This window comes from Centruroides vittatus, unplaced genomic scaffold (genome assembly GCF_030686945.1).
Source record: "Centruroides vittatus isolate TY-2023 unplaced genomic scaffold, ASM3068694v2 contig_474, whole genome shotgun sequence".
In the NCBI taxonomy this organism is placed as follows: domain Eukaryota; kingdom Metazoa; phylum Arthropoda; class Arachnida; order Scorpiones; family Buthidae; genus Centruroides; species Centruroides vittatus.
In genome coordinates this window covers 3,688,530-3,712,946 of record NW_027122266.1, presented here as the reverse complement: position 1 = coordinate 3,712,946, position 24,417 = coordinate 3,688,530, and the positions used below count along the sequence as shown (strand labels likewise).

Below are 24,417 nucleotides of genomic sequence, written 5' to 3'. Positions count from 1 at the left end.
ATGATAATTGAATATGGTGTATCAGAAAGTTTACGAATACACAAATATTTTAAGATTAAGTTTAATAAGGTGCTTATTGCAAATTGCGGGGATAGAGTCTAACCCTGGCCCTTTGGCTAGATCTCCTCAGGAGATGGATCGTGCAGATATGCAAAGAAAGGGGCGTGGAAGACCCCGGAAAGGTAGTGCGAAAGAATTAGCGAGAGGAAATGAGTTATTGAATCTGATGCATGGTGAACAAGAACAAATTGTAGAAACTCCCTCTATAACTAAAAGTGGGATAGTGAGAGACTCAAACATTCAAGACTACTTTGGATTGGTAGCGGAAGAGGATGAATACGAAACGGAAGAGACTCAATATACTTTAAAAGGAATATACGTTTTGATTCAGGAAAAGTTTACGCAATTAAATTCAGATTTAAGTACGATAAAAGCAGAAGTAACCTCACTAAAGAAAGAGAATAGAGAATTGAGAGAGGAATTGGATAAAGCCTTCCAGAAAGTGACCGATCTCGACCAGATAGTTAAGACTGGTAAACAACTGCAAGGTAAGCTGGAGTTTCAAATCGATTCTTTGAGAAACGAGAAGGTAAAGAACAATATTATAGTCCTGAACTTCCCGTTTAAGACAAACGATCTCACGGATGAGATTAATTGTTATATTGAGAATAAACTAGGACTACCTGATTGTTTGCCTGATAGTTTGGTCAGAGTGTCAAGTGGGGACGATAAATCCATTGTGAAAATTACGTTAAGCTCAATCTATGAAAGAAACTCGATTTTGCGAGAATTTTGGAAAAAAAGATCAAAATTAGCAAGTATAGGAAAGGGAAAGTTTCTATTTATAGCAGATCTATGTAAGAGATCCAGGATCAGAAGAAAAAAATTAACCTTAACGATAAGTCAAGAAAAGGCAAAGGGACATAAAATAACGGTCAGAGACGATTATTTCATAAAAGATGGTAATATCTTCACGTACGATTTAAATTTGGAGGAAGTAATTCAGATCAGTTATTTTTTATGAGTCGCCAGACTGCTGATACAGAGAGTCGTGAGCAAGAAAGATTGGAACTAGAGGTTAAAAAGCTGACTAATATTAAGGAAAATTGTAATCTTCACCAGGAGAGTTCATTAAACTCGTTACCTCCAGACCAAGTCAAAGAAAATATTCAGGCTATCCTAAACAAAATAAGTATAAGCTTTTGGAATATCCAAGGTCTATTTAAAAAAATCTATAAAGATCCTGTCATACAGTTTTTACAATCGCATGAAGTAATAGGATTTACAGAGACTTGGATATTAGATATAAATAAGATAAGGAAGAGATCCCTAGAAGATAAGTTTTGGATTTTATATAGCAAAATGCTCAAAGGCCACAAAGATTTGGTCGACCAGCTGGAGGTTTGTTACTATTAATTAGGAAATCGGTTGGTCATCTAGTGCAATCACATACTACTTCCAGTTTTATATTCGCATTGGTGGAATTAAACCAGAGTCTTTTTTAGTGGTCGGCTGTTATTTAGTTTTTTTGAACCAATTATATCGGAAATCATTACAAACAGAATCGAGAAAGAACTGGGTAAGTCAGCTGACCAGAGTAATTAACAATTTTGGATTTCGATGGGCCCGTTTATACACCTTCCGGAGATTAGTGAAGAATTATGTAAACAACTAACTAGAAATGTAATGGAGAATTCATTGATACTTGACGTGGAGGATATCCGAACACGAAATCTGCCGAATTCATATAATATAATACCTAATATCAATAATTATATGTAGCTTAATTTTCCCTTTGGTGTTAAGGGGTTCTTCATTCAGCTTCGCCTTAATAATGACATAATAACCATTGATAACAAGATTTATATCTATTCTAAAATTGTATGTCCGAGGTGTTTAGAAAACTTCTCTAAATTCCATCTGGTTTGTGGATGCGAAAAAATAATATTCCTAAGACAAAGTTTCGATTTAAATAATTTAAATGAGTGCTCCTCGGAAAAGAAATGTATATTTTTTTCATGTGGCTACGTTAAAATCTATTTATAACTTGTATAATTTTGTTAAAAAATTTGTAACTACATAATTGCTTATTTAATGAATGTTAAACAAAACTCCCCTTGTAACAGGCCAAGGCCTAATACAAATAAAGATGAATTGATGATGATGATTTCTCGAGGAATTTTAAAATACTTTAATTAATCGTTATCTTCAATCTCTATAATTACCAATAATTCTAATCGACTTGTTCTCGAACACCCAGTATTAGTTTGTTACTAACTATACCCTAGTCCTTCAAGGCAAATTGTCAGCACTGTATTATCTTATTCTTGTTGTTTTCACGGACTAGTAACGAATTCTGTTCGTTACTTATCCTCGAAAACTGTTCTGAGAAACTCATTCGAATCTTCAGTTTTCAATTTTTAAAAGTATTCGATTCTGCTTCTTGTTTATTCTAACAAGGCATATGTCCCTTTGTGACGTGATCTTCATTTCTCTGAAATAATTTTGGGAATACAGTTTGTTATGTTTCAGACGACTGTTATACCAGAAAGCGATTTTACTGATTTGTTCATAAGTAGAAACTTAATTTTCTGCTTTATTCAGGTTAAATTAAGTTTTTTATATCCAAAAACCTTTTCCGCGTTAGACAGGCTTACCGGTTTATAGTAAAATTTAACATAGGAAATCTCTTCCTGAAAGGAGAGACTTCCGTTTTATTTATGTTCTGCTTTATATAGGTTTTACCATGTTAATAATAAATAAAATTAAACAAATTATGTATTCGTTTATTTAATGTTTTATATGAATAACTAAGTACTTGATATTATTAATAATTAATTAAACTTATAATAAATTATACTTTATTGTGTTATTATTAAGGATGAATAAAGATAAAATAAATATTATAGAAATAAATAGTTTAGATTTATTTTTCAACGTAATAATAGTAAGCAGATAATAAAGTTTTCACAAGTTAATAAAATCTTCATTTTAATATAGGATTGTAATTAAAATTTAGTTGATAGAATTTTTAATAAGCATAAAAATTCTATAAAATATTCATATAGACCTATATATACGCTTAAATGACACTTCAACTTAGCTTTTTTTTTCTTCTTTTGCCAATGATTATTATACAGCTTATTTACATATTTCCAGTTATTACTTGTGATTGGTTTAAGTCGGAGCAGATATATTTGACTTATCTTTTAACTTTTTAATTTTAATAAGTAGTTAGTTTTTAAAGTAATGATTTGGCTTATTTGTCTAAGTTAGTTATTTACGCTCATTGGCATCGTTTACAGGTATCAACAGTTCTAGTTAAACAGAGCAAAGGGCGCGTTGCTTGGTGAAACGGTTTTACTTACTGCAGCTAGATAAGCAAGTCAATGATAGTCCGTTTCATTTGAAACGGAGTATATCATTGGTTTGCTTGTCCAGCACAGTATTGAAGCCGCTCTGCCAGGCAATATCAGTAACTGCTGAGTAATAGCAATGAATTTGATGGACCACAAATTACGAGTTGATACGCTCTGCTCGTTTCAGCAAACTAAAAAACATTCGAAGTAAATTAAATTCTTACTTAAATCTATATTTTGCGTTTATTCGTTTTTATTTGTTGGTAGGTTTGTGTTAGTCTATTAATGCTAGAATGCACGTATTCATATTCGTGTACTTAATTTTTTGTGTGATCGCAGCCATCTTTCTTGTTACTATCAGTACCAATAGTAGCGAAATAAAATCTGCTGTTATAATACACCCTAACATATTCTGAAGTAGCACTTCTGTAGATAGCGTTCAGCAGAAAAATACTCAACCACTCCGGACTGTTAAGTCTGCTGAACATAATTACAGGTATACCTCGACTTACGTCCCTCTCGAGTTACGCCGTTCCCGATTTTACGTCGTTTGTCAAAAAAGTATATGGAAAAATAAAAATCAAGTTTAAGTCAGTTTATTCGACTTTAAATCCGTCCGCCATAAACATTGAAGTCGTAATATCACTAGAAAAGCGTTGAAAGCACATAAAATCATATTAAAATATGTACATTTACAGTAAATGTTAATACAATCATCATAAATCCTAGGGAACGAACCATGAAAACATCTGTGTTTCTGTGTTGTCGTCTTATTTACAAAAATTATCTTAAAATAATTCTTTCTTAACTAATTATTATTGTATCTTAATTAGTTAACAGTCATCCTCAATCTTATTAATAAATTATTTGTTTCCATTGATAAAATACAAAGAGCTCCAGATAACAGTTACTTATTTTGATTCTGCATTAGAATTTTATCTGTTACTTCTTTCAAAATGTTATATTTTTCAAAATTAATCTTGTTAAAGTATTATTTCTTCTTATATGCAGAAAAAAACAGTAAATAACTGTTATTTTTCTGTAAGGGATAGTGAAAATCGATGATTTTCTAAACTTCATAAATCAGCATATGAAACTATTAGCCGAAGCACTGAACACTGTCCCGAAAAATATAATGAAAACGCTGTAATGGGATTATAGCTACGTAGTTGGTATATAATGTGCAATCAATTAACACAGCATATCCATTGATAACACAAGAAATATTGTTGGATAATAAAGATAAATAAGAAATTCAACAATTCATATTCCTTAAATATGTTATATGGTGCTTCTCAATATTTGTTAGCACACAAATGGAATCTTGTAAATGAGAAAAGTCCTTAAAACTATCCGAGATAAAATAATTTTTTTAATTAAGAGTATTTGCTAATCAACACGACATCGTGCGACAAGACAGATTTAATAGGCCTAAATGAATATAAATATGAATTAGATACGGTACGTGTATCGAAAGAAAAATTAGTTTGGAATTGTAAATTGACAACAATTTCGATGAAGTAACGAATATATTATGTGATTCAAACTTAGGCTCTTCAAAACATTGTTTTTTATGACAGGACTTGTTTATAAGCATTTATTGAGTTTCGTCTGATGTGACAACATATAAATTTTTTCAAGAACAAATATTAGAAACTGCTACATATTGATTGTGATCGAAACAATTGTCTTACAAATCCACCAGCAATATTAGAAATTTGTCCGTGAGATAACAGACGTACAGGAAACTTCAATCTTTTGAATTGAAATGACAGATTTGGAGGTAACTATGAATAATAGAGGGGCTTATCAGACTTCTGAAATCAAATAATAGAATAAAAAATATGTGCGATATTTACACACATGTTTTCCTACATGAATTTGAATTTCAACGAGCGATTACTTATTGTTGGGCTGCAATGCTCCAAATTAGTATTGGCTTCTCTCTGTACATCATATTTTCCCTTTATCAATAGAGTCGTGCCGGTCATCTATCTAACATCTTTCAGGATAAAATTTTCAAATTGGCGTAACATGAATTCACGTTTGCATCGAACGTTCGTATATAGTTAATCGGGTCTCCTGCCCCTATGGTTTTCATATCTAGTCTTGTCTTTTAACTATCTAACTCCGTTCTCGACATTCGGGAAAGACAAACAGACGGACGACAGAGGAAATTTATAGGTCTAACATTTTTTAAAAATTGCAGCCCAAACATCAAATTCATTGGAATGGAGATCCCTTACAAGTAGAGACGGAAATAGGAGTTGACTAATGTACTTTTAATAACGTAAGAAACTATAGTATGTGTTTTACTTAACTTCTGTAAAATAAAATTGTCTTATTGGTTAGGATTTCTCATTTCCTGGTCTTTTGCTTGTCCCGGGATTCCGGGATAAAAGTGAACTGTTTCCCGGAATCCCTGGACAAACTTAATTATTTTTAAGATATACAAAATATCATGAAATCAAATGATATAATTATTTTTCGTTTTTTAAAGTAATTTAATATGTTCTGTAACCTCCAAAATCATATTAATAATGCTGTGTAAGATATATATTAAAAATTACGTTTGAATTACGTAGAAATTTTCACAAATAGAAAAAATTTATTAAAGTTTCTTGGAGACTGCATACAACAACAACAAAAATGCTTTTGAATTGAGTTGAAAATTAATAGAAATGAACTTAGATCAAACTTCTAACTTAGAAGGTAATTTTTGTTTTTTTCTTAAATAAAATATAATACAAAATATTGTAAATTTGTATAAGATTTTAAAAAGCAAAGATGGTCAATACTCCGATTACTCAATCTGATTCTTATTTTAGTAATGAAAAGTCTTGCTACCGAGAATGCCTTTTCCGATTCAATTGATGTGATTGGAATCGTGTTTAATGCATTTAAGAGAAGACAAATATTATGTGTTTTTCACCTGTATCCTGAAAGATTTTTAGTTCCTTTTTCGAGATTGTAGTACTTCTTTTGATCTCTAGTATTCTTGACTTGTGTACCTCGACTGCTTTAATAGAAACATCATAGCCCAATAATTCGGCAGTTCGTTTGTCTTTAATAATCAGGTTATGAAGAAAAACCTCATACTTGCAGACTTCGTACTCATTTGTATCCTTGCCAAATTTTCACAACCTGGCATTACGCAGTTATCGAAGCTACTGGGCATGGTTAAAAATTAAGACAGCATAAGCACAATTATTCCAGATATTACTAGTAAAGATTTTTGAGAGTCCTGCCACAAATAAGCTCCGTATTGATTATTGACCATTTGTGATGTGCCATAACGAGCAAAAATTAAAAAAAAAACTAATAAGTAGGTTTAAAATTAATAAATACAAATGTATTCTGACAGTTTATAAGTTAATTATACTTTTTGTTTGCAAAATTTCCTCAACCTTAACATAAAATAAGAAAAAAGTGAATTTTTAAGAAATTTGCGAGATTTTCCGGGATATTTCCCGGGTTAAAAAACAAACGGGATCCCGTTTGAAAACCCTATTATTGATGCATAAAATTTTCTTATATTTAAAAATATTCCGAGATCCATAGCATTCATATTTCTAACGTTTTAAACAATGATAATGCTAGCAATGTGCCAAAATTTTAGTTCATTTCGGCTGTGCCGTGTTGTAAATTGATGAGAAGTCTACCGATTTATTAATACCGTTTCCATTAAGTGTCCTGAAATATAACCACTTCAACTATGTTAACTGGGAGACTCTATTTCAAGGCAAAGCTCTGGATAAAGTTATTTACTTACGTACTTGTCTATAATTTTGTCTATAATTTCAAATTAACGATCTTAATGCTAGTAAACTCTGCAGTTAATTCAACAATTCAGTGGTTTGTTTGGATGTAAGTCGGTTAATTCGCCATAAACGTTAAATACAATTTTTCTACTAAGTATGATATTTCTATTAATGTTCTTGTAAAATTTCTGTTTGTCTGCAATTCTTTAGTCTCACATATAATGATTATTTCAATAAACTATAGAGAATATTTTTATTTTTTTCATAGTAATATTACATTAATCAGGTAGTTATGTAATAATATATAAACGTATATATAAATGTAGTTAGTCAAGATTATTTTTTTACATGAAAAATCATTATGTAAATTATTTATGAATATAAACTGAATGCAAACGAAGCATCAATTATACATAAATCAATAACATGAACATTATATTGTTTTAAAGTTCCTTGTTTACGCTTTAGATTATTACATACATAGATGTGTGTCACTACACTGCTTTGTGATGAAAATCTTTACTTATTCATTTGTAACTTGCATCCAAAATCGTATCATGTGAAAGTTTTATGATGCGATTTTGCGTGAACTTTACATGACGTAAAATTGCATCTATTGGCAGTGAGCGTGTTAATAAATAACGATATTTCTTCTTGTAGGACGATGAGTGTTAGTTATAAATCGATAAACTTATCTAATTTAAGAATTTAATATAAAACTTACGTAACAGATTTTATCTTCTAGGGATAAAAATTAGGTTAACATTTCGATTACTAGCGGTTGAAAACAAAGTAGTTGACATCCAGTGGCCATCTTGAAAACCGTAGCAGGTAAGATAACGTCGCGCTACTTTCGTATTTGAACTACGTGTAAACGTAGTATCATTAAAAACAAAATCGAAATCTCATTAATTTTTCACTTTTCGATTGTAATATTACAGTGCGTGGATTTTAATTTTAAAAATCAACAAACGGCGAATGTCTTCTTTCAAATGAATTTTTTTTAGAGATGAGTCTTTGCTTAAAATATTACTATACTAGTTATTGGGCAGCAATTTTTAAAAAATTGTAGACATATAAATTCTTAATGTAGTCCGTCTGTCTTTCTTCTTTAATCTCGTAAACAGCCTTAGATAGACGGGACCAAATATGGAAAACTTTGGAGCAGAAGACCCCGATTAAACTTTACATGAACTTTATGTTTGGTCCGGAAGTCACGTTATTTCAATTCAAAAATTTTCTCCGGAACGGAGAAAATTTTTGAATTGAAATAACGTGTCGGATGTCACGTCATCAATTCAAAAATTTTCTCCGGAACGGAGAAAATTTTTGAATTGATGAGCTGCATGACACTGTTATTGTCAGGGAAAGTATGATATACAGGGGCTAGACATTAATATTGAGATCATATACATGTATTTAAATGTAAACAAATTAAAAATATCAGGCCAGCATTGTGACGAAGCCACAATAATTCTTGCTTGTTTTTCTTTTTTAATTATTCTCGTCCTGTGAACATTAAGGTCTTTTATCAACATAAATTATGCAGTCGACCAGGCCCATAACATTCTTCATTGTGGACGGTCGAGTGTTGAGAGACAGAGCCAAAGGTATATGAAAAATTCTAAAGAGTTGCTCTCCTGGCTGAAATTTTTTTTTAAAAATTGACTTGCATCACTGTTATATTAAGGAACTCAAAAAATATTTAAAAAATAATTATAAATATTGCTGAAAATGCAAAGTTTTTTCGGAATAGTACCTCATGCAGCTGTTTCTTATAATTTGTTATTTCAGGATGCCATAAATCTTTCTGTGGTCATCCTTTTTGTAATCTTCTTTATTATTATTTAGTTTTAATCCAACAGAATCCTATAACTGCTCTAAATAGGTACAACTTAATTTCTGCAATTTATTTCTGTAAAATAATTAGCAAATGTATCTACAAATAAACAAAAATACATATGTTAAAATTGCAACAGTATGGATACGATAGATAAAGGATTTATGAATTAGCGTTTCTAAGAATTTTCCCGTTTAGGCCGGTTTCCGTTGATATAATAATCGCAGAAATGGGTACAGTACATGTTATTTTGTGATATTTTTGTGTTTTAGTTAAAACAATTACAAAGCTTTAGTTGATACGTAAAAAAAGAATAAAATTTTATATTTTTTTTTACGGATTAAGTAAAGCTTTTAACGTTTTATTCCAAATAATACTATTTTTTTCTTTATCTCAACATAATCATATTATTGATTAATTGTAGGTAGTTTGTATTAATACCTCCATATATCAATCTGTTTTTCATTATAATAATCTGTTCATTTGTATATTATTTCCATTTATCTAAACCCAAATTAATTTGTTTCCCTTTCCAGAGGATAACAAAGACCTTACGTAGAATAAATAAATAAATATTAAAACTTCACATTTTTCGCTTTGGCCAGCTTTATAGAAACATTTTACTGTCTATTCACGCAAATCTTTTAACAATTTCTCTGAAATTTTGTAAAGTTTGCAATATAATTTGCTTGTTTTAAACATCTCCAACAATTGTAATTTTATTTACATTTTCAGCCATTATTTTACATACTATTACGTGACCAGTATTATAAACTGCTTCACTTTCTTTAACGAGTCTCAAATTTCCCTGAAAAGTTATTATAGCGCTTATATCTACTTTTATTTCCATTCTAAACAAAAACATTTTGTAAACAATCAAGTACTCAAACGTCAAAACATATACTACTCCAGATGTAAAACCATTTTGTAAAGCTAGATGTTGCCACCAATAAGACTTTGACTGTCAATAATGTCATTTCACTTGGGCATTTCATACAATATAACTTATAGATTGTTTTCATGTTTATCTAAATTTATGTTAACAATCTAAATTGTTTATGTAGTTGTTTACATTACTTTTTTATATCATTTTTATTTTATTCTTTGTTTATCACGCAATTTTTTATTATTCCTCTTGGTATAAAGTACTATTTGAATATTATGTTTGAGGAAAAAGCAATGGCTTAAAAAAATTTATCATAAATGATGGCTGCGGCGGATGTTGCTTTTTAAAAAGTATTATTGAAATAAGGATTAAGATAACTTTTATTTTCTGATATATCGTATTTCCTCCAATAAACTTCGAGAGTTTACTTTTAAAACATACGTATCCCCTGGGATTTCTTTCAAATCCCGGAAACTTTCCGACGTCAGCGTTTATTACTTTGCAATAAGTGACGAATGCGTAAAAATTGAAATACTTTAAATATCCTACCTGACATTCTAAACTACATTATTTTATATAGTGCAATGATTCAACGTGCTCCCCGTGCTTATCAACCCGGGGTTTATTTGAATCCGTGGGTTTAATCGAGAAAATACCGTATTTAACTTATATTATTAAGTAAAAACTCTATTAAGAAGAAACTTTTAAGTGTTTTACATCATGATATAAATGAAAGTCTCTTCTTAATATAGTATAATAAACAGCACGTTATATTCTAATGTTTCTAGCAGCAATTTATTAATTATAATTAATAGGCTATTACAATTCAATTGTACTTGAGTTTACTTGTGAAAAATCTTTCAACAAAACGGAAATCTACAACCCGATTGCTTGAATACAAATTACATTGATAATTTTAACTGTTTGTTTGTTTGATTTTTAAATAGAAAATTTTCACTTCGGTGAGGATTTTTAATAAATAAACTCAAGTATAATTAAAATTATAATATTAAGCACATTACTCTGCTTATTATTCTTTGACTTTGATTATTTTTATGGGCTCTTTTAAATACAGAAATTTCTCACAATTCATCAAAAATTACTCCTTTTAAGCATTTATTATTTAAATTTTATCCTAATATAATTTAGGATATAAATTATATTAGGATATTATTGAGTATATTATTGAAAATTATTGAGCTTTCTTCCTGCACTCTTAACCTCCTGTTCGGGTGCCAGAAAGTCGAGAAAGAGCTTTTGCTAGCTTTTTTAAATAAATTCAAGTTTGATGTTCTGAAAATTCAAGTTTGATGTTCTGACTAATTTATCTTTCTTCAGACCTGGTCCGAATCCCTCACAAAATAAATGAAAATGTTTAAAAAATGATTTATATACAAAGAAATTCATAAAAGAGAGAGGGAGAATCGAACGGGGAATTCGACCTCTCATTTCGACAACTGTAAAAAAACAGAAGGAAGTTTTGTTTTAAACAGCTTGTCACTCGAGGGCAACTGGAAACTATTACAGACACAATACAATGAATTACGGGTCCCCACAGTTCAATAAACATCTCAGGTTGGGATTGGAATTCGACTTTAAAAGAAAGGGAGATGTCGCCCATCTCCTCGTTCCCGAATTTGGTCCCAAATAAGCCCATGCAACAGAACGAGAACTAATTGGAAAGTGAGGACACGGGATCGAGACAACCAGAGTGTTTGAACTCGTGTCACATCGAAACGAGATGTTTCGGTCCCCGACATATCAGGATTTTCCTATCCGTCTTGGACCGCAAGTTTCCCTCCATTTCTTCGTTGGAACGAGACGTTGTCATGTCTCTGCTTGACTGTGCTAGTCTGTATCAGCGAAGCGAACTGTGTCCATCTCCAGAGACCATCGCCTAGTAAGGCTCTCCCGGGACCAAAAAGCAGCGAGAGACGCCAGCTGACACTTGGAATGGGAGTCGAAGACTACTCCGGACAATAATCCGTACTGATCTCACGTAATCATCCTCAGAGGAAGACTTTTGCTCGTAAGCTATCCTCTATTTCAAATAAAACAGATTTTAATTGTAAACGGAGTCCTCGCACTCCACTCATGTACTCCATTCACTCCCTCTCTGTATCCTGAACGACAGCTTTATTATACAAAACGAGACTATTGACCATGCTACTTCAAATAATTCGGATCCGTGATTAAATCTCGTGGGAAATCCTCATACGACAGCCCTTGCAAACTTTGCTATCTCTCATTCGAGATACAGCAAAGGTGATCTTCCTGGAATGAACGGTTCTAAAGGACATTTGAAAAACATTTACCGATTTGTCATAACCTCTTCATATTCCTACAAAAATATGTTGTATAAGCTACGTTTTCTCCTCTTATTTTTATATTTTTACTATAATGCTGAGAATATTTGATTTCATATCATATTGTGAACAGAGATAAAAACTTTGACGACTCACTCAAATAAATATGTTTCGAGATTTTGGATTTTCCTGATAACGTATTCGCATATCATTCGGTATCCGTTTTCGAATGAATCATTTCGTTTTTTAAGGTGTCTGTTTCCTTTCAAATATTTCATGTCAGCAATGAGAAGTGAGGCCAACGTATTTTATATTAATATTTGTGGATTTACATTCATATATCCAATTCAAAAATAAATTCAAAACATGTTGCGCGTCAGATTACATAGGTATAGGAAGTTACAAACTTATGATATAAAAAATATAATTAAAAAAGAATTTATAAAGTTGTTCTTCAATACTAAAATATAGAAACAAAATTACTTTTACTCAATTTTTTTAAAAATATTCAATACGTAAAATATACTAAAAATTTCATAAAATTAAACATTTGGGAAGATTAAAGATCAACGAATATCTTATTCTTTGATACTTTCCAGATTTCTGGTTCTCAAACTCCTAATAAATCTAAGCAAATTAACTTTTTAAAATACTAATTATATTCAATACGTAATATTTTATTCGGATAGCGAAACAGATATAAAAATTTTTACACTATCCTCATTAATGAACATAAACTTTTTAAGTGTAGAATCCAAGATTGCATCATTATGTTTCTTTAGAACAGTGTTTTAGTACAATGTTGTTTGATATGACATTTTCCAAATTTCTTCATTTTGATACCTCACTTCTGAATAATTTTCATAATCTAACTCATATATAAAATTACTTTCCAGACTCTGGTATATATAACAGAGCAAAAGTATGGCGATCGGTCCGAAATTGACCCCCCCCCGAAGTTTTTATACATTTTTGGACTCGGGACCTTCAAACGTCCAGAAATGCTTAAAAATTTGGTTTGTTTTCTGTATTTATGGATGTTAGTGTGTGTGAGGAACGTAATTTTGTTTAACCATTTTCAAGCTTAATAACTCCTGTGATTTTTGTTTAAAATTTCTGAAGTTTTGTAGAGAACTTTGCGTATTAGGGGATTGATGCTATTAAATTTTGGTGGTTAAAGGTACGGGGATGGGAAGATCGAGATGTATTTTATGGTTATTGGAATTAGCAATTTTTTTTTATAAAACTCATTCCTATCCTTAAAGTTAAGTTTTTTTGCCATTATATAATAATTAATCACATAAAAATTTTTATTAATAAAATATCATAACAGATGGCGCCATACGTAAGTTTAAATGTTGTCCCCGGGAAAGTTAAGCAATTCGTTGCTAGATTTTTTTTTATATAAGTTATATCGAAATTGCATAGCATAATCAATTTTAGGACAACATCCCTTTTCACAAACTCAGACTTATAAAAAATAAGCAGAGCTTGACATTCTTCCACAATTCTTAATTTTTCTCATCAGAAAACAATGATAATCTATGTTGAAAAAACCGCTGTTGGAAACGCTAATACACTGCTGTAATATAAATTGCTGCAAATAATTTATTTTCGTATATACGGTGACTTTTTTATGAGTAGCTTAATTTCCACAACGCCTCAACCAATTTGAATTCACGCGTAATGCAAATAATCAACAAAGGAAAAAAAACGATAATAACCTAGGTATGTAGTTCTCGCATTCTGGGTTGTCCCATTGGAAAATAACTAAACTTAAGCACAAAAGTAAAAGAAAAATATACAAAAAATCATGTGCTTCCAATAGACGTGCTTCAGAAAAAACAGTAAGTTCAAAGGCTTCTCGTGACACTCTCCGTAAGTCTTTCCATGCTCTTCGTGAATTAATTTAGGCTTGTAATAAAGGTGGCATAGTGAATAATCAGAACAATCCATCCATGAAAGTTACTAATCTGATTGGATTAGAAGCCAATAGTAGCAATTTGATGCCATTAATGCCTGTCATTCAGCAATCTGACATTGTGAGTTATGTCTAATATAACACGACTTATCTAATAGTATTTCGAAAAAACATTAATCAACTAAACGATGTCAAATTTCTTTTCTCTATGCTTGTGTTGTTAAGTATATTATTTATACACGATGTGAAAAAACGTAAATGAAAGTTGAAAGGACGTATAGTATACTATAGTTATCGCTTTGCATCCCTATAATGCTATATCTACATCGATTTGTTCCATTTTCCTGTTACGCCAAATTCGGGTATATTTCCTATTCACGTGTAAACATTTGTGTAATATGTTTACACATAATATGTGGACTTTGTACGTCAACTGCCAAATTCATGAATTAGTAAAATTTTCTGCCGAATTCACGAAATTCTGAATTGCTTTTTTCGTGAAATCGTCATTTTATATTTTCCAAATATCAATATTTTTTACCTACAATTGTTTCGATCATAGAATTATGCTTATTAAACGTCATGCGAAGATATATTTTAGTATTTTTACTTAATTAATGCTATTTTATATTTCCTAATAATGTTTACGCCCATCAGTGACGGATTGGATAGAACCACTGAACACTGGCCTCGCCTAACGGGCCAGCCACGTGCATTTTCGGTTTTCTTCACGTTAGTAGCACCTAAGTTGGTACCTGTCTTCCATAAAAATCTTCCGTGAGGCATTCGCCCATCACCAGATCTCTCCTGTGTTGTATTACTTTGTATTAATAAAACCGAACTAATAATATTCATTTAATAATATATAAAATGAATTTATACGTTCTGGAGATTTATATTTTAAGTTTTATTTATTCGATTAAAAAAATGTAATCGAATAAATAAAAATGGTAAAGATCTTATATTTATATTCAGTTTCGTCAGAAAATGGGGGAATTAGTAGTATAATATAAATGATTTTTAATCAATAATTATTTTATCGCTTTTTAATTTTATATTAAAATAAAAATTGACGAGTTTATGACATTAAATAACGATTACTGGTCTGATGTCTTAACCGCTTATCAAAAATTAATTCGAAACGTTTACCATCATTGAACAGAATGTAATACCATAAAATAAAAAATAAAATACTGGAAGTTATATTTGAGCACAGAAATGCTAGTTGCACGACTAAAATGCAATTCTATTAATAATTAAATATATTAAAATGCTAGATTATAGCTTAATTATACATAATAAAAATATAAATATTTACAGCGAAATTAGAAATCTAAAAACAATAGTAAATGAAAACTTTTTAAAATACTAAGTTCATAAATTTACAACAATGTGCTCTGTTGTCATTTGGCACAATTGACAATTTTGTGAATTTGGATGGAATATTGTCAAATTACACAAAATTTTGCCCATTTCACGAAACGAGCAAAATTCCGGATTTGACGTATAGGCGATATACTGTATATGTATCACCGCCCAGTTTATCTTTTAGTAAATTAGCATTACAGCTATTGACAGAAACATAGAATACACAATCTTCAACAAAACATAGGAAAACAGTAATCGGTTATATTAACTGGAAGAATAGTTTACATTCATTGCTTTTATTCTCAACGATCTAGTTATACATTGACTTAATTTCTTAATAAAGTATTCTTTTTTTTATTTTCAATGGCTTTTCTTCCATGCCCGTTATGGATTGAGCCAGGGCCCCAATGAAGAAGGACTGGACCCGACAATATCTTTAGAAAAATTTCTAGAGTTACTCGCCCAAATTCAATCCCGGGTTTCTCAGAGTGATAGGCTGACGTCTTAACCTCGGCCATTCGTCCGTCTAGCTTACACTTTAAACAATTCATTATATGATTGTTTTTATCAATATCGAAATAAATAATTTAAAATGGTCATATTTATAACAAGTGTATAAAAATGACGACTTTCAATGATATAAGCAAGCTTTCCTCATTAATCATATCTTTCAGTTACTTTTGAAAAGAATAATTAAATTAAATGATCATTTTAATTGTATTTTAATTGTAAATTGTACTACAGCACAAATTAGCTTCATTAATTTTAAATAATCACAATTTATTCTATTTGAAATTCAGAAATTTTTGCATTATATATATATATATTATTTTTATCTGATCTAAAAACAGAATAGTGACAATCTGACTGAAAAGTTTTGACGTAATAAAAATTTATCAACTGGGAAATTATTTATTATGACGAAAAGTTTTACTAAAGTAAATGTTATATATTATGAGAGAATGATGATAAGTTGTTTCTACTTGTGAAAAATCTGTCAATGATAATATTTGACATTACACTGGACAGTAAACTTCGGCAAGAAAAATGCTTTATTCAATAAACATTGACAGAATATGCTAAGATGTGTTAAAACTTCTCAAATTTCCTTTACTAGTAAGTGAATTTCAATAGAAAAATGTTCAAAGTTTCTTTGTTTTTATATTTCGTAAGAGTATATTTTAACATGATAATTAGATGAAAATTTCTTCTATATATAAAAGTTTCAAATGTAATGAAGCTTAAAAAAAGAAAAAAACAGTTGTTTAATTTAATATTTTACTAAATTGCAAATAACTGTTATGATAAAAATTTAATTTTTTATTATATTAAATTTACACATGTCATATTATACTTTTCTTTCTAAAGTAATTCTTATATTTATTTTAAGAACTCTTAGAAGTAGTATACTGAAGGTTTAGATCTATCTTTAGCTCACTTTATATTGTTAATGCATTTCTTTTAAGATTAAATATTGATATAACTACAATTACGCAATAACACTATAATATATAAAACTAGTAATGTAAATAAATTAAGAATATACAAGCTTCTAATCAATTCTCCTTTTTTTTTGTTTTCTTTCTAACCTTTATTTTATTTTATTTGTTTTTTTCAATTTAATTATTTAAATAAATTTACTAGAAAGTCTCTTAATGGAATGGTAAATTCAGAATATTTAATTATATTTTTATTTTGTATATAATAAATCAAGTTAAACAAGATAAATAAGTTTCTTACTCTTTCCAATTATATAAATCGAGCGTATTGCACTTTATTTAAAATAATTTAAACTTATGTAACAATAACCTTATTCAATTTTTCTTTTGATGTATAAATAATAAAATTTTATATAAGAAATTTTAATTAGTTTTATCTTACGTAACCCTACGTAATCCTTCTATCAAATGCTTTTTTTTATGGATAAAGAACATAAAATAAAAAAGAAACGTGATGGGTAATGTGAGTTATATGAAAGGTCGTGGTATAAGTTTATCGTCATTTAGTAAACTATTAACCTTTGATCTGTGTAAGGATATGAGTGCTCCGCCCGCGTGCAATAGAATGAACCTTTCCTATTGATCAGTTGGTGGATGAGAAGTGCGGCTACACTTAGTGATTGGAGCTATAGGAGACACGACGTATACAACCGGGTCTCCCGAGGGTCCTTTCATGCAATCATCTCTCAAGACTTTGTTTATGTTACTTTGCTTGTCTTACGGTAAGTTTAATCATAATATCTTCCTTAAAAGCCTAAATATAAATTTATTGATACACTTTAATATATTCATTTGTCGAAAAATTAGTACTTCAAACTCGATTCAAATATCTCGTTTACATTCAAACAAAAATTTCATTAGTATTTAAATTTGAAATTTTTGAGTTATTTAATAAAAACCACGGAATTATTTAAATTGAATATTAATTAATGAAAATATGCTAGAAAATGATAAGTAAATATATTTTTATAATCTAGAAATATATTATTTAATAAATTATTATTGTAAATATTTCTCTAAGAATTTCATTTATATTTTACTTGTTAATTATAAATAACTTTAAGCAATTGATTAAATATGAATAAATTATTATATATTTGATCGTAAAATATTAAATTAATAATAAATAATATATATTATTAAGATTTTATTATTTTGCAGGACAAATGGAGTTTAGTTAGTTTAACTAATTTTTTAAATATTTATGTGAGTTGTCTATAAAAATTTTTGTATGATGTAATTAATATTTATTGAAAAAGCCGAATTATAATAATTTATTTATTTACTTGAATATTACAATATTGTAAATTGAAAATTATTCTTTCCACCTTTATTTAAAAAATAGTTTGAAGCGCTTCTTTTAAAATTTCTCTGTGCTTTAACACAAAATAATTATTTTAATATTATATCTGTCACAAATTAATACAAATTACTTAAAATCTCTTAATAAATTTACGTTTTTAAATTAATTTTATATAGAAATCGGGTAAAATTGAATGCTTTTCTAAGAAGAAAGATTAAAGAATTTATATTTATTTATGTCTATAAATTCTTCATCATATTCATGGATAACTAACAGAAAATTTAATACAACTTTTATATAAAATAAGTTTTAAATTTGCTATTTAATTATTTTAAATGTAAATCTAATAAAATTTTGTATTTTATTTATTTAAAATATATTTTTAATTTCTTAAAAGATTAAATGAAATACCTATGACGACAAACTCATTTCGTGATTAGACTTACTGAATAATGTAAGAGTACACAAAGCTTTAGAGAAAAACCAAGAGTTTCTAAAGAAATCTGTTGAATAAACTCCTTGAAAAGTTGAAACGTGTCTTACATTTAAAATAAGCTTTATAATCAATCTCTTTGGGACTATTAATTTTGCAATTAAGATAATTCTTTCTACGAAATATAAAGCCCATCTTTTACTATAAAATATTTATTCTTCCATTGCGTTTTCACTTTTCAATATTAATACATATTAAATAAATTCGTCTTTTTCTCCTAAATTCTTTAAAAAACAATTCATACTTTAAAAATGAAATTTATTCATTGTATAAAATATTAATTGATTTTGATATTACTACCAGAATATTAAGAAAGAAAAACACGTTTGTCATAATCATGGATGTAAACATTCAAATATTTATAGAAGGTGTTTCATAAATAGTATTTTACTAAATATACAAGTGTAAATACAGATTAATTTTTATTTATAATATATATTATATATTATATGTAAATTAGAACTCTATATACAGTCAAATCTCGATATAGCGTTCTCGTAAATAGTGCCACTCTCATCATGCACTAATATATGTATACTTATGAATGGTTCTTTCCCATAAATATTAAATAGTAAATCCTTCTGCATCCGTGAATTACTGCGTGATTTGGCTTCCAATCGGTGTCACTATCACCAATTCTTGTAACTTTCAAACTCTCAAATTCGAACTTATTTGTAAATTTTATTATTATATATAATTCTTATTGTTTGATACTTCAGTTTAACACTCGATTCAGTGCCTAGTTTAGAGGTAAATAAATTAAAGTTTAGCTATACTTTTAATAAATAATCTTTAAAATACATATAAATTTTATTAAATGTAAGTTTTCAAATCTGTTATCCATAATATTTATTTATTATTTTAATATGTATGCAAAATAATTCATATATTGCAATTAACGTGTTATTTTTCCACTTATTTCATAAGTTAAAATTATTATTATTTTTATTAAATATGAAAACATTTAAATTTTCTAATAAATGTAAACTTCGATCGTCAACAAAACTTCTTTTTTACTTACTTTTATTCGTCTAGAATAACATTAAATTTTAGTTTGAAATATATTTTATAGATAAATTAAATATTTTCAAAATGTTATCAGCGATCTCTAGAGACATCCTACAACTTTCGAAAATTTTCCAATTTATATATTCATTTTTTTATTTTACTTTTACTGAAGAGAAAAATTGTCATTACCATGTACTGTTTAAACCTAATGTTTTTTTTAATATAAAATTTAAAGTTTTATAAATAAATAAAACTAAACATTTATTTTTTAGATAAATTATAATTTTCTTTTTAATTTAAATGACTAAATTTTAAAACATTTCAAGGGAATATTCTGTTTTTCAATCATTTTAAATATAAACAAATCGCGGTATTGCTTATGTTTTCTTATGAATTTTTATGCTACTCGATGTATTAATTTTCATTGAATATTTTAAAGAAGTTAGCGAGATATTAAAGTTTACTTTAATATTTTGAATATCTTTAATATTTAAATAATATTGATTAAAAGTATTCCACAAAATTACTAAAAAACTTCAGAAATCTTACATGACCTTTTATTGCTGTATAAAATATAAAATAGTGAAAACTTATTATTTTAATCATGGTTTTTTAGTAATGAAGTCTCTTCTCAATAAGGATATATATTTAAATATAATATATGCATACATTTGCTGAATCAATAACTTATACAACCTACAATACACCCTTATGTGTGTTATGAAATGAGATTGATTAAAATGAAGCTCGTTATTCTAACTAAAAAGGTTTCTTATTCTGTTTGTAACTTCTAAATAAAAAAAAATGTATTTTTATGAAACTAATACTTACAAAATTGTAATTCTGTATTAGATTTTCTGCACTTATCATTCTTAAACATTAAATTTTATCACTAAAATAACATAAAAAAACTAGCTTTAAATAATTATTTTAATAAATTAATACTTCTAAAGATTTATTTATATGCTCTACATATTAAAAATTCAATGCTCTTGTTATTAAAACTGGATTTTTATAAACTTAAATAATTACAAAATGGCTTTAAAAAGTTACTTTATATCTATTAAATGTGTTAATTAACTTGATTGATTAAGTAATATTTTATAAGCAAATCCGAGAAATAGATTCAAATACATGATTCTAATTTACGTAAATATTGACTACGCATTCTGTTGAATGTGTATATGTTTGTAATAAAAAACTGTTTGTAAGAAAAATGTAATAGTAACAAATCAAAAGTTAAAATGCTTGAAAAACCATAAATTATACTCTGGAGAAAAAAATAGAATATTTGTATATTTTGGAAAAATTTCCATTTATATAAAACATTTTCTGACAAAAAGGAACAACAATAAATATCGAAAATAGATTCACAAAAGTTACAGTTTAATATTTTTTGTTGGTTTAAACGCATTTAAAAGGCAAACAACGTTTAATGTTGTATTAAGCTTATATGTAATGTCTTTGTCTTAAAACGAAAATATTGGTTTTGTAATTTTAAAACCTGCATTTTATATTTAACAGAATAAAATTTCTATATGCGAAAGAAACAACAAAATTTTCTAGTTTATAAAAGATTCTTAATGATAACGTGATTTTACTCAATTAAATAAATTGATTTTTAAATTTTATATCCAATTTACAGATTTGCTGTCTCAAAATAAAATATACGTATAAAGTTTTTAGGCTTATTATCCGGGAAATTTCTTCATGTACACTTTCTATATAAATTATGATCTATAACTTACAATGCCAGTTACAAGTTACAAGAAGTATTTCGTAGACAAATACAAGATGGCTCAAAAGTCCATTAATCGACGGGATAATCTTTCTTACAATATATCTGAGAATTCTGGAACAAACTATGTGCTTTTAATTAAATTATGTGTAATATACATATACATAACTTATATAAAGTGGCTTTTGAATGTTTTAATAATATTCTAGTGATTACAGTTTAAAATTCTACGTTATTTCTCGGGAATTCTAGAATAATTTTGTTAGTTTTAAAAACAACCAAAATTAGGCTGTAAAAATGGTTTAAATGTTTAAATCGTTTTAGATTAAAAGAAAAACGAAACTGGTTTTCAATAAAACAATTATTGTAGTCATTATACAGCATTATTGACGATATTTCTGAATATGATGCCTCATTAATAAAGCAATAAACATTAATAACTTTTATTTCCGGTATTTTAAATTCTGAAAAGTAATGAATGAAAATCACGTAAAAAAATTATAAATTTTTGGCAGCAAGTTAGTAATTTTTTCGCTTCAGATTATGATTTTTTTCAATTGATTTTTCTTAAACATTCATACGCACGATCATATCGAAAAACATTAAATGTGTACAAAAAGATAGTCAGTAAAAAATGCAAACTTTGATTAAAAATGTATAGAGTTTTACATTCTTTTCAAGTAATTGAGTTTTTAAATTAAAAGTTATTCTAACAGCTTTTATTTGATTAAACCTTTTTATTGTCAATAGTTACCTTTGCAAAAAAGATGCGTTAGTTTATTTATGAAGTTTTTTGGCAATTTCATTGACAGTTTTAAATCAGGTTTCATTTCTTTTACTTTTGTTTCTTTTAGTTATTACTTATATAGTTAAAATTTATATTCGGTTTTAATTTGTTAAGTTAGATAGATATCTATTGAAAGTATACGAAAATGCAAAACACTGATGGTTTATGAAAACTGACAAATCAATGATTAAAAAGATTATGGCAATTTATCGAACAGAGAAATTGCATTGAAAATAAGAAGATAACTAATATTGCCAACAGATTTTTAAAAAACAATAAAAATTATGAAAAAAATAACGTTTCTATGTCTATCGCCACATGCTAAATACATTAACTTTTGAAAAATTTGACAACCATGACCAAAAATAAACAAAGTACAAACTGCTAAAGAATTTCTTGGTTCTTATTGGACCATTTATCGAGTTGTTAAGTCATCACCAAATGTAGAATATACACGAAGAATGGAACAACCTGCTAGAAAGCACCACTACATCACTGTTCGCCTTGATTTCGCCTGACATCAGAATAAAAACTGGAATAATTAGAATATAATCATATTCTCTGAGAACGTAGACTGCGTAAATGGAACTCACAACTATTGGAATGACCTTAGAGATGTACCGCAATGACTTAAAAACGAGTTCAGGGTGGTGCATCGATTATGATTTGGGTTGAGTTTGAAAAGCATGTTTTAGAAGTTGTTAATAGATGAATGAATTCAAAAGACTATACATGCTAAATGGAGGCGGTATTGTTACTAATTAGAGAAAGTATTGGCGATAAATAGTTATATCATCAGGAAATGAATCTACACAAGTTGCTAAAGTAGGGGTGAACAATTGTTTTTAAAAATCAGGTTTGTTTTGGCTTTAACAAGTACACTGAAATCTGGCTGAAGGTCTGAAGTGGATATACAAAGCACTGCTAAGAGGTGCACATCAGTGATAAAGGATCTGTGTTTGGATTTGTCGAACCTCAGCACTGAGAAAGTCTATTCACATATATAGGTGGATCCATAGAGGATTAGAATCTTTTGCCTCCTATGGCAAAAATTCTCCTCTTTGAAAGAAGAGTAAAATTCGAGCAGTAAGACGGATCTGAAGTGCTCTGTTATAAGTGCGTCATACTGCAGGTCAATAAGCTCAAGCTGGACATCACTAGATGCTTTCTCCACATTGCATGTGAATGGGGAAGAGATCATATGGATTTCATTCTCAACAGTTTTAAAGTTTTAAAATTGCCTTGTAAATTTCACATACAGAGAGCATGGATGAGTATCTGTGGTAGTGGTCAGCAGAAGGTGTGGCTTCATTCAGTTTTGGCAAGTGGATGTGAATGTTGTCATTTAGTTGAATTAAGAGAACCTGCAACTTTCTAATAAAAGCCTTCACCAAGCGGTACATTTCATGCATAAAAAGTCCCTTCCACTGCTATTTGACCTTTAGTTCATTCATTAGGGAAGTCATATCAACAGCAAAACCAAGCTCTGCAATCCAGACAACATCTGACAGCTGTGGGATGTCATTTCCTTTCTCCACACAGAAATGCACAAATTTCGTTCCAGATGGAAACGACTTAGGTAATTCGTTCATTCCTGAAATGGAAAGGGAACTAAAGGGCCTAAACGAGACAAATAAAGATTATTTTAGACGGAAAACTATACTGCGAGCACAGAAGCGTAGAAAGAAAAATATTGTAAAGAATAACATAAAAATAACTAAAAGATGGTTACAAGCTAATACTTACTAAAAGCAAACACTTGGTAGTTACAAAAAAGGTCCACATATTTAGAAGTATTAGAGAAGTATATTGAAGATACCCGATGTATAGAAGTTGAAAACATTTTATCGTCAACATTATACATAATTAGAAAATTACAAAACTCTTCATTGGCCAAACATTGGACATTCCTTAAGAAATGTAAACCAACATGCCCAGCAATTCCCAGGTTGTTTGCCTTTGCAAAAATACATAAGGATGGGAAACTATTCAGATCAGTTGTGGAAAAAATTAATGCTCCAACATATCTTTTAGAAAACAGCGTCCGCATTCAGAGCTTTAATTTAAAAAACCCATGTGTACAACATAAGGATAACTAAAGAACTGGGATATTTTAACAAATGGTTTAAGAGTCTGGTTTATCGTTAT

At 28.6% G+C, this 24,417-nt stretch overlaps 1 protein-coding gene across 1 annotated transcript in view; it reads left to right on the top strand.

Annotated features, from left to right (window-relative positions):
- Nucleotides 1–17,544: 17,544 nt before the first annotated feature.
- Nucleotides 17,545–24,417, top strand: part of LOC136977760 (uncharacterized) — a 30,657-nt gene continuing 23,784 nt past the window's right edge. The window contains exon 1 of the mRNA XM_067273308.1: nt 17,545–17,662. Coding sequence (XP_067129409.1) covers nt 17,614–17,662 — 49 coding nt within the window. The 5' untranslated portion in view covers nt 17,545–17,613. The remainder of the gene's footprint in view (nt 17,663–24,417) is intronic.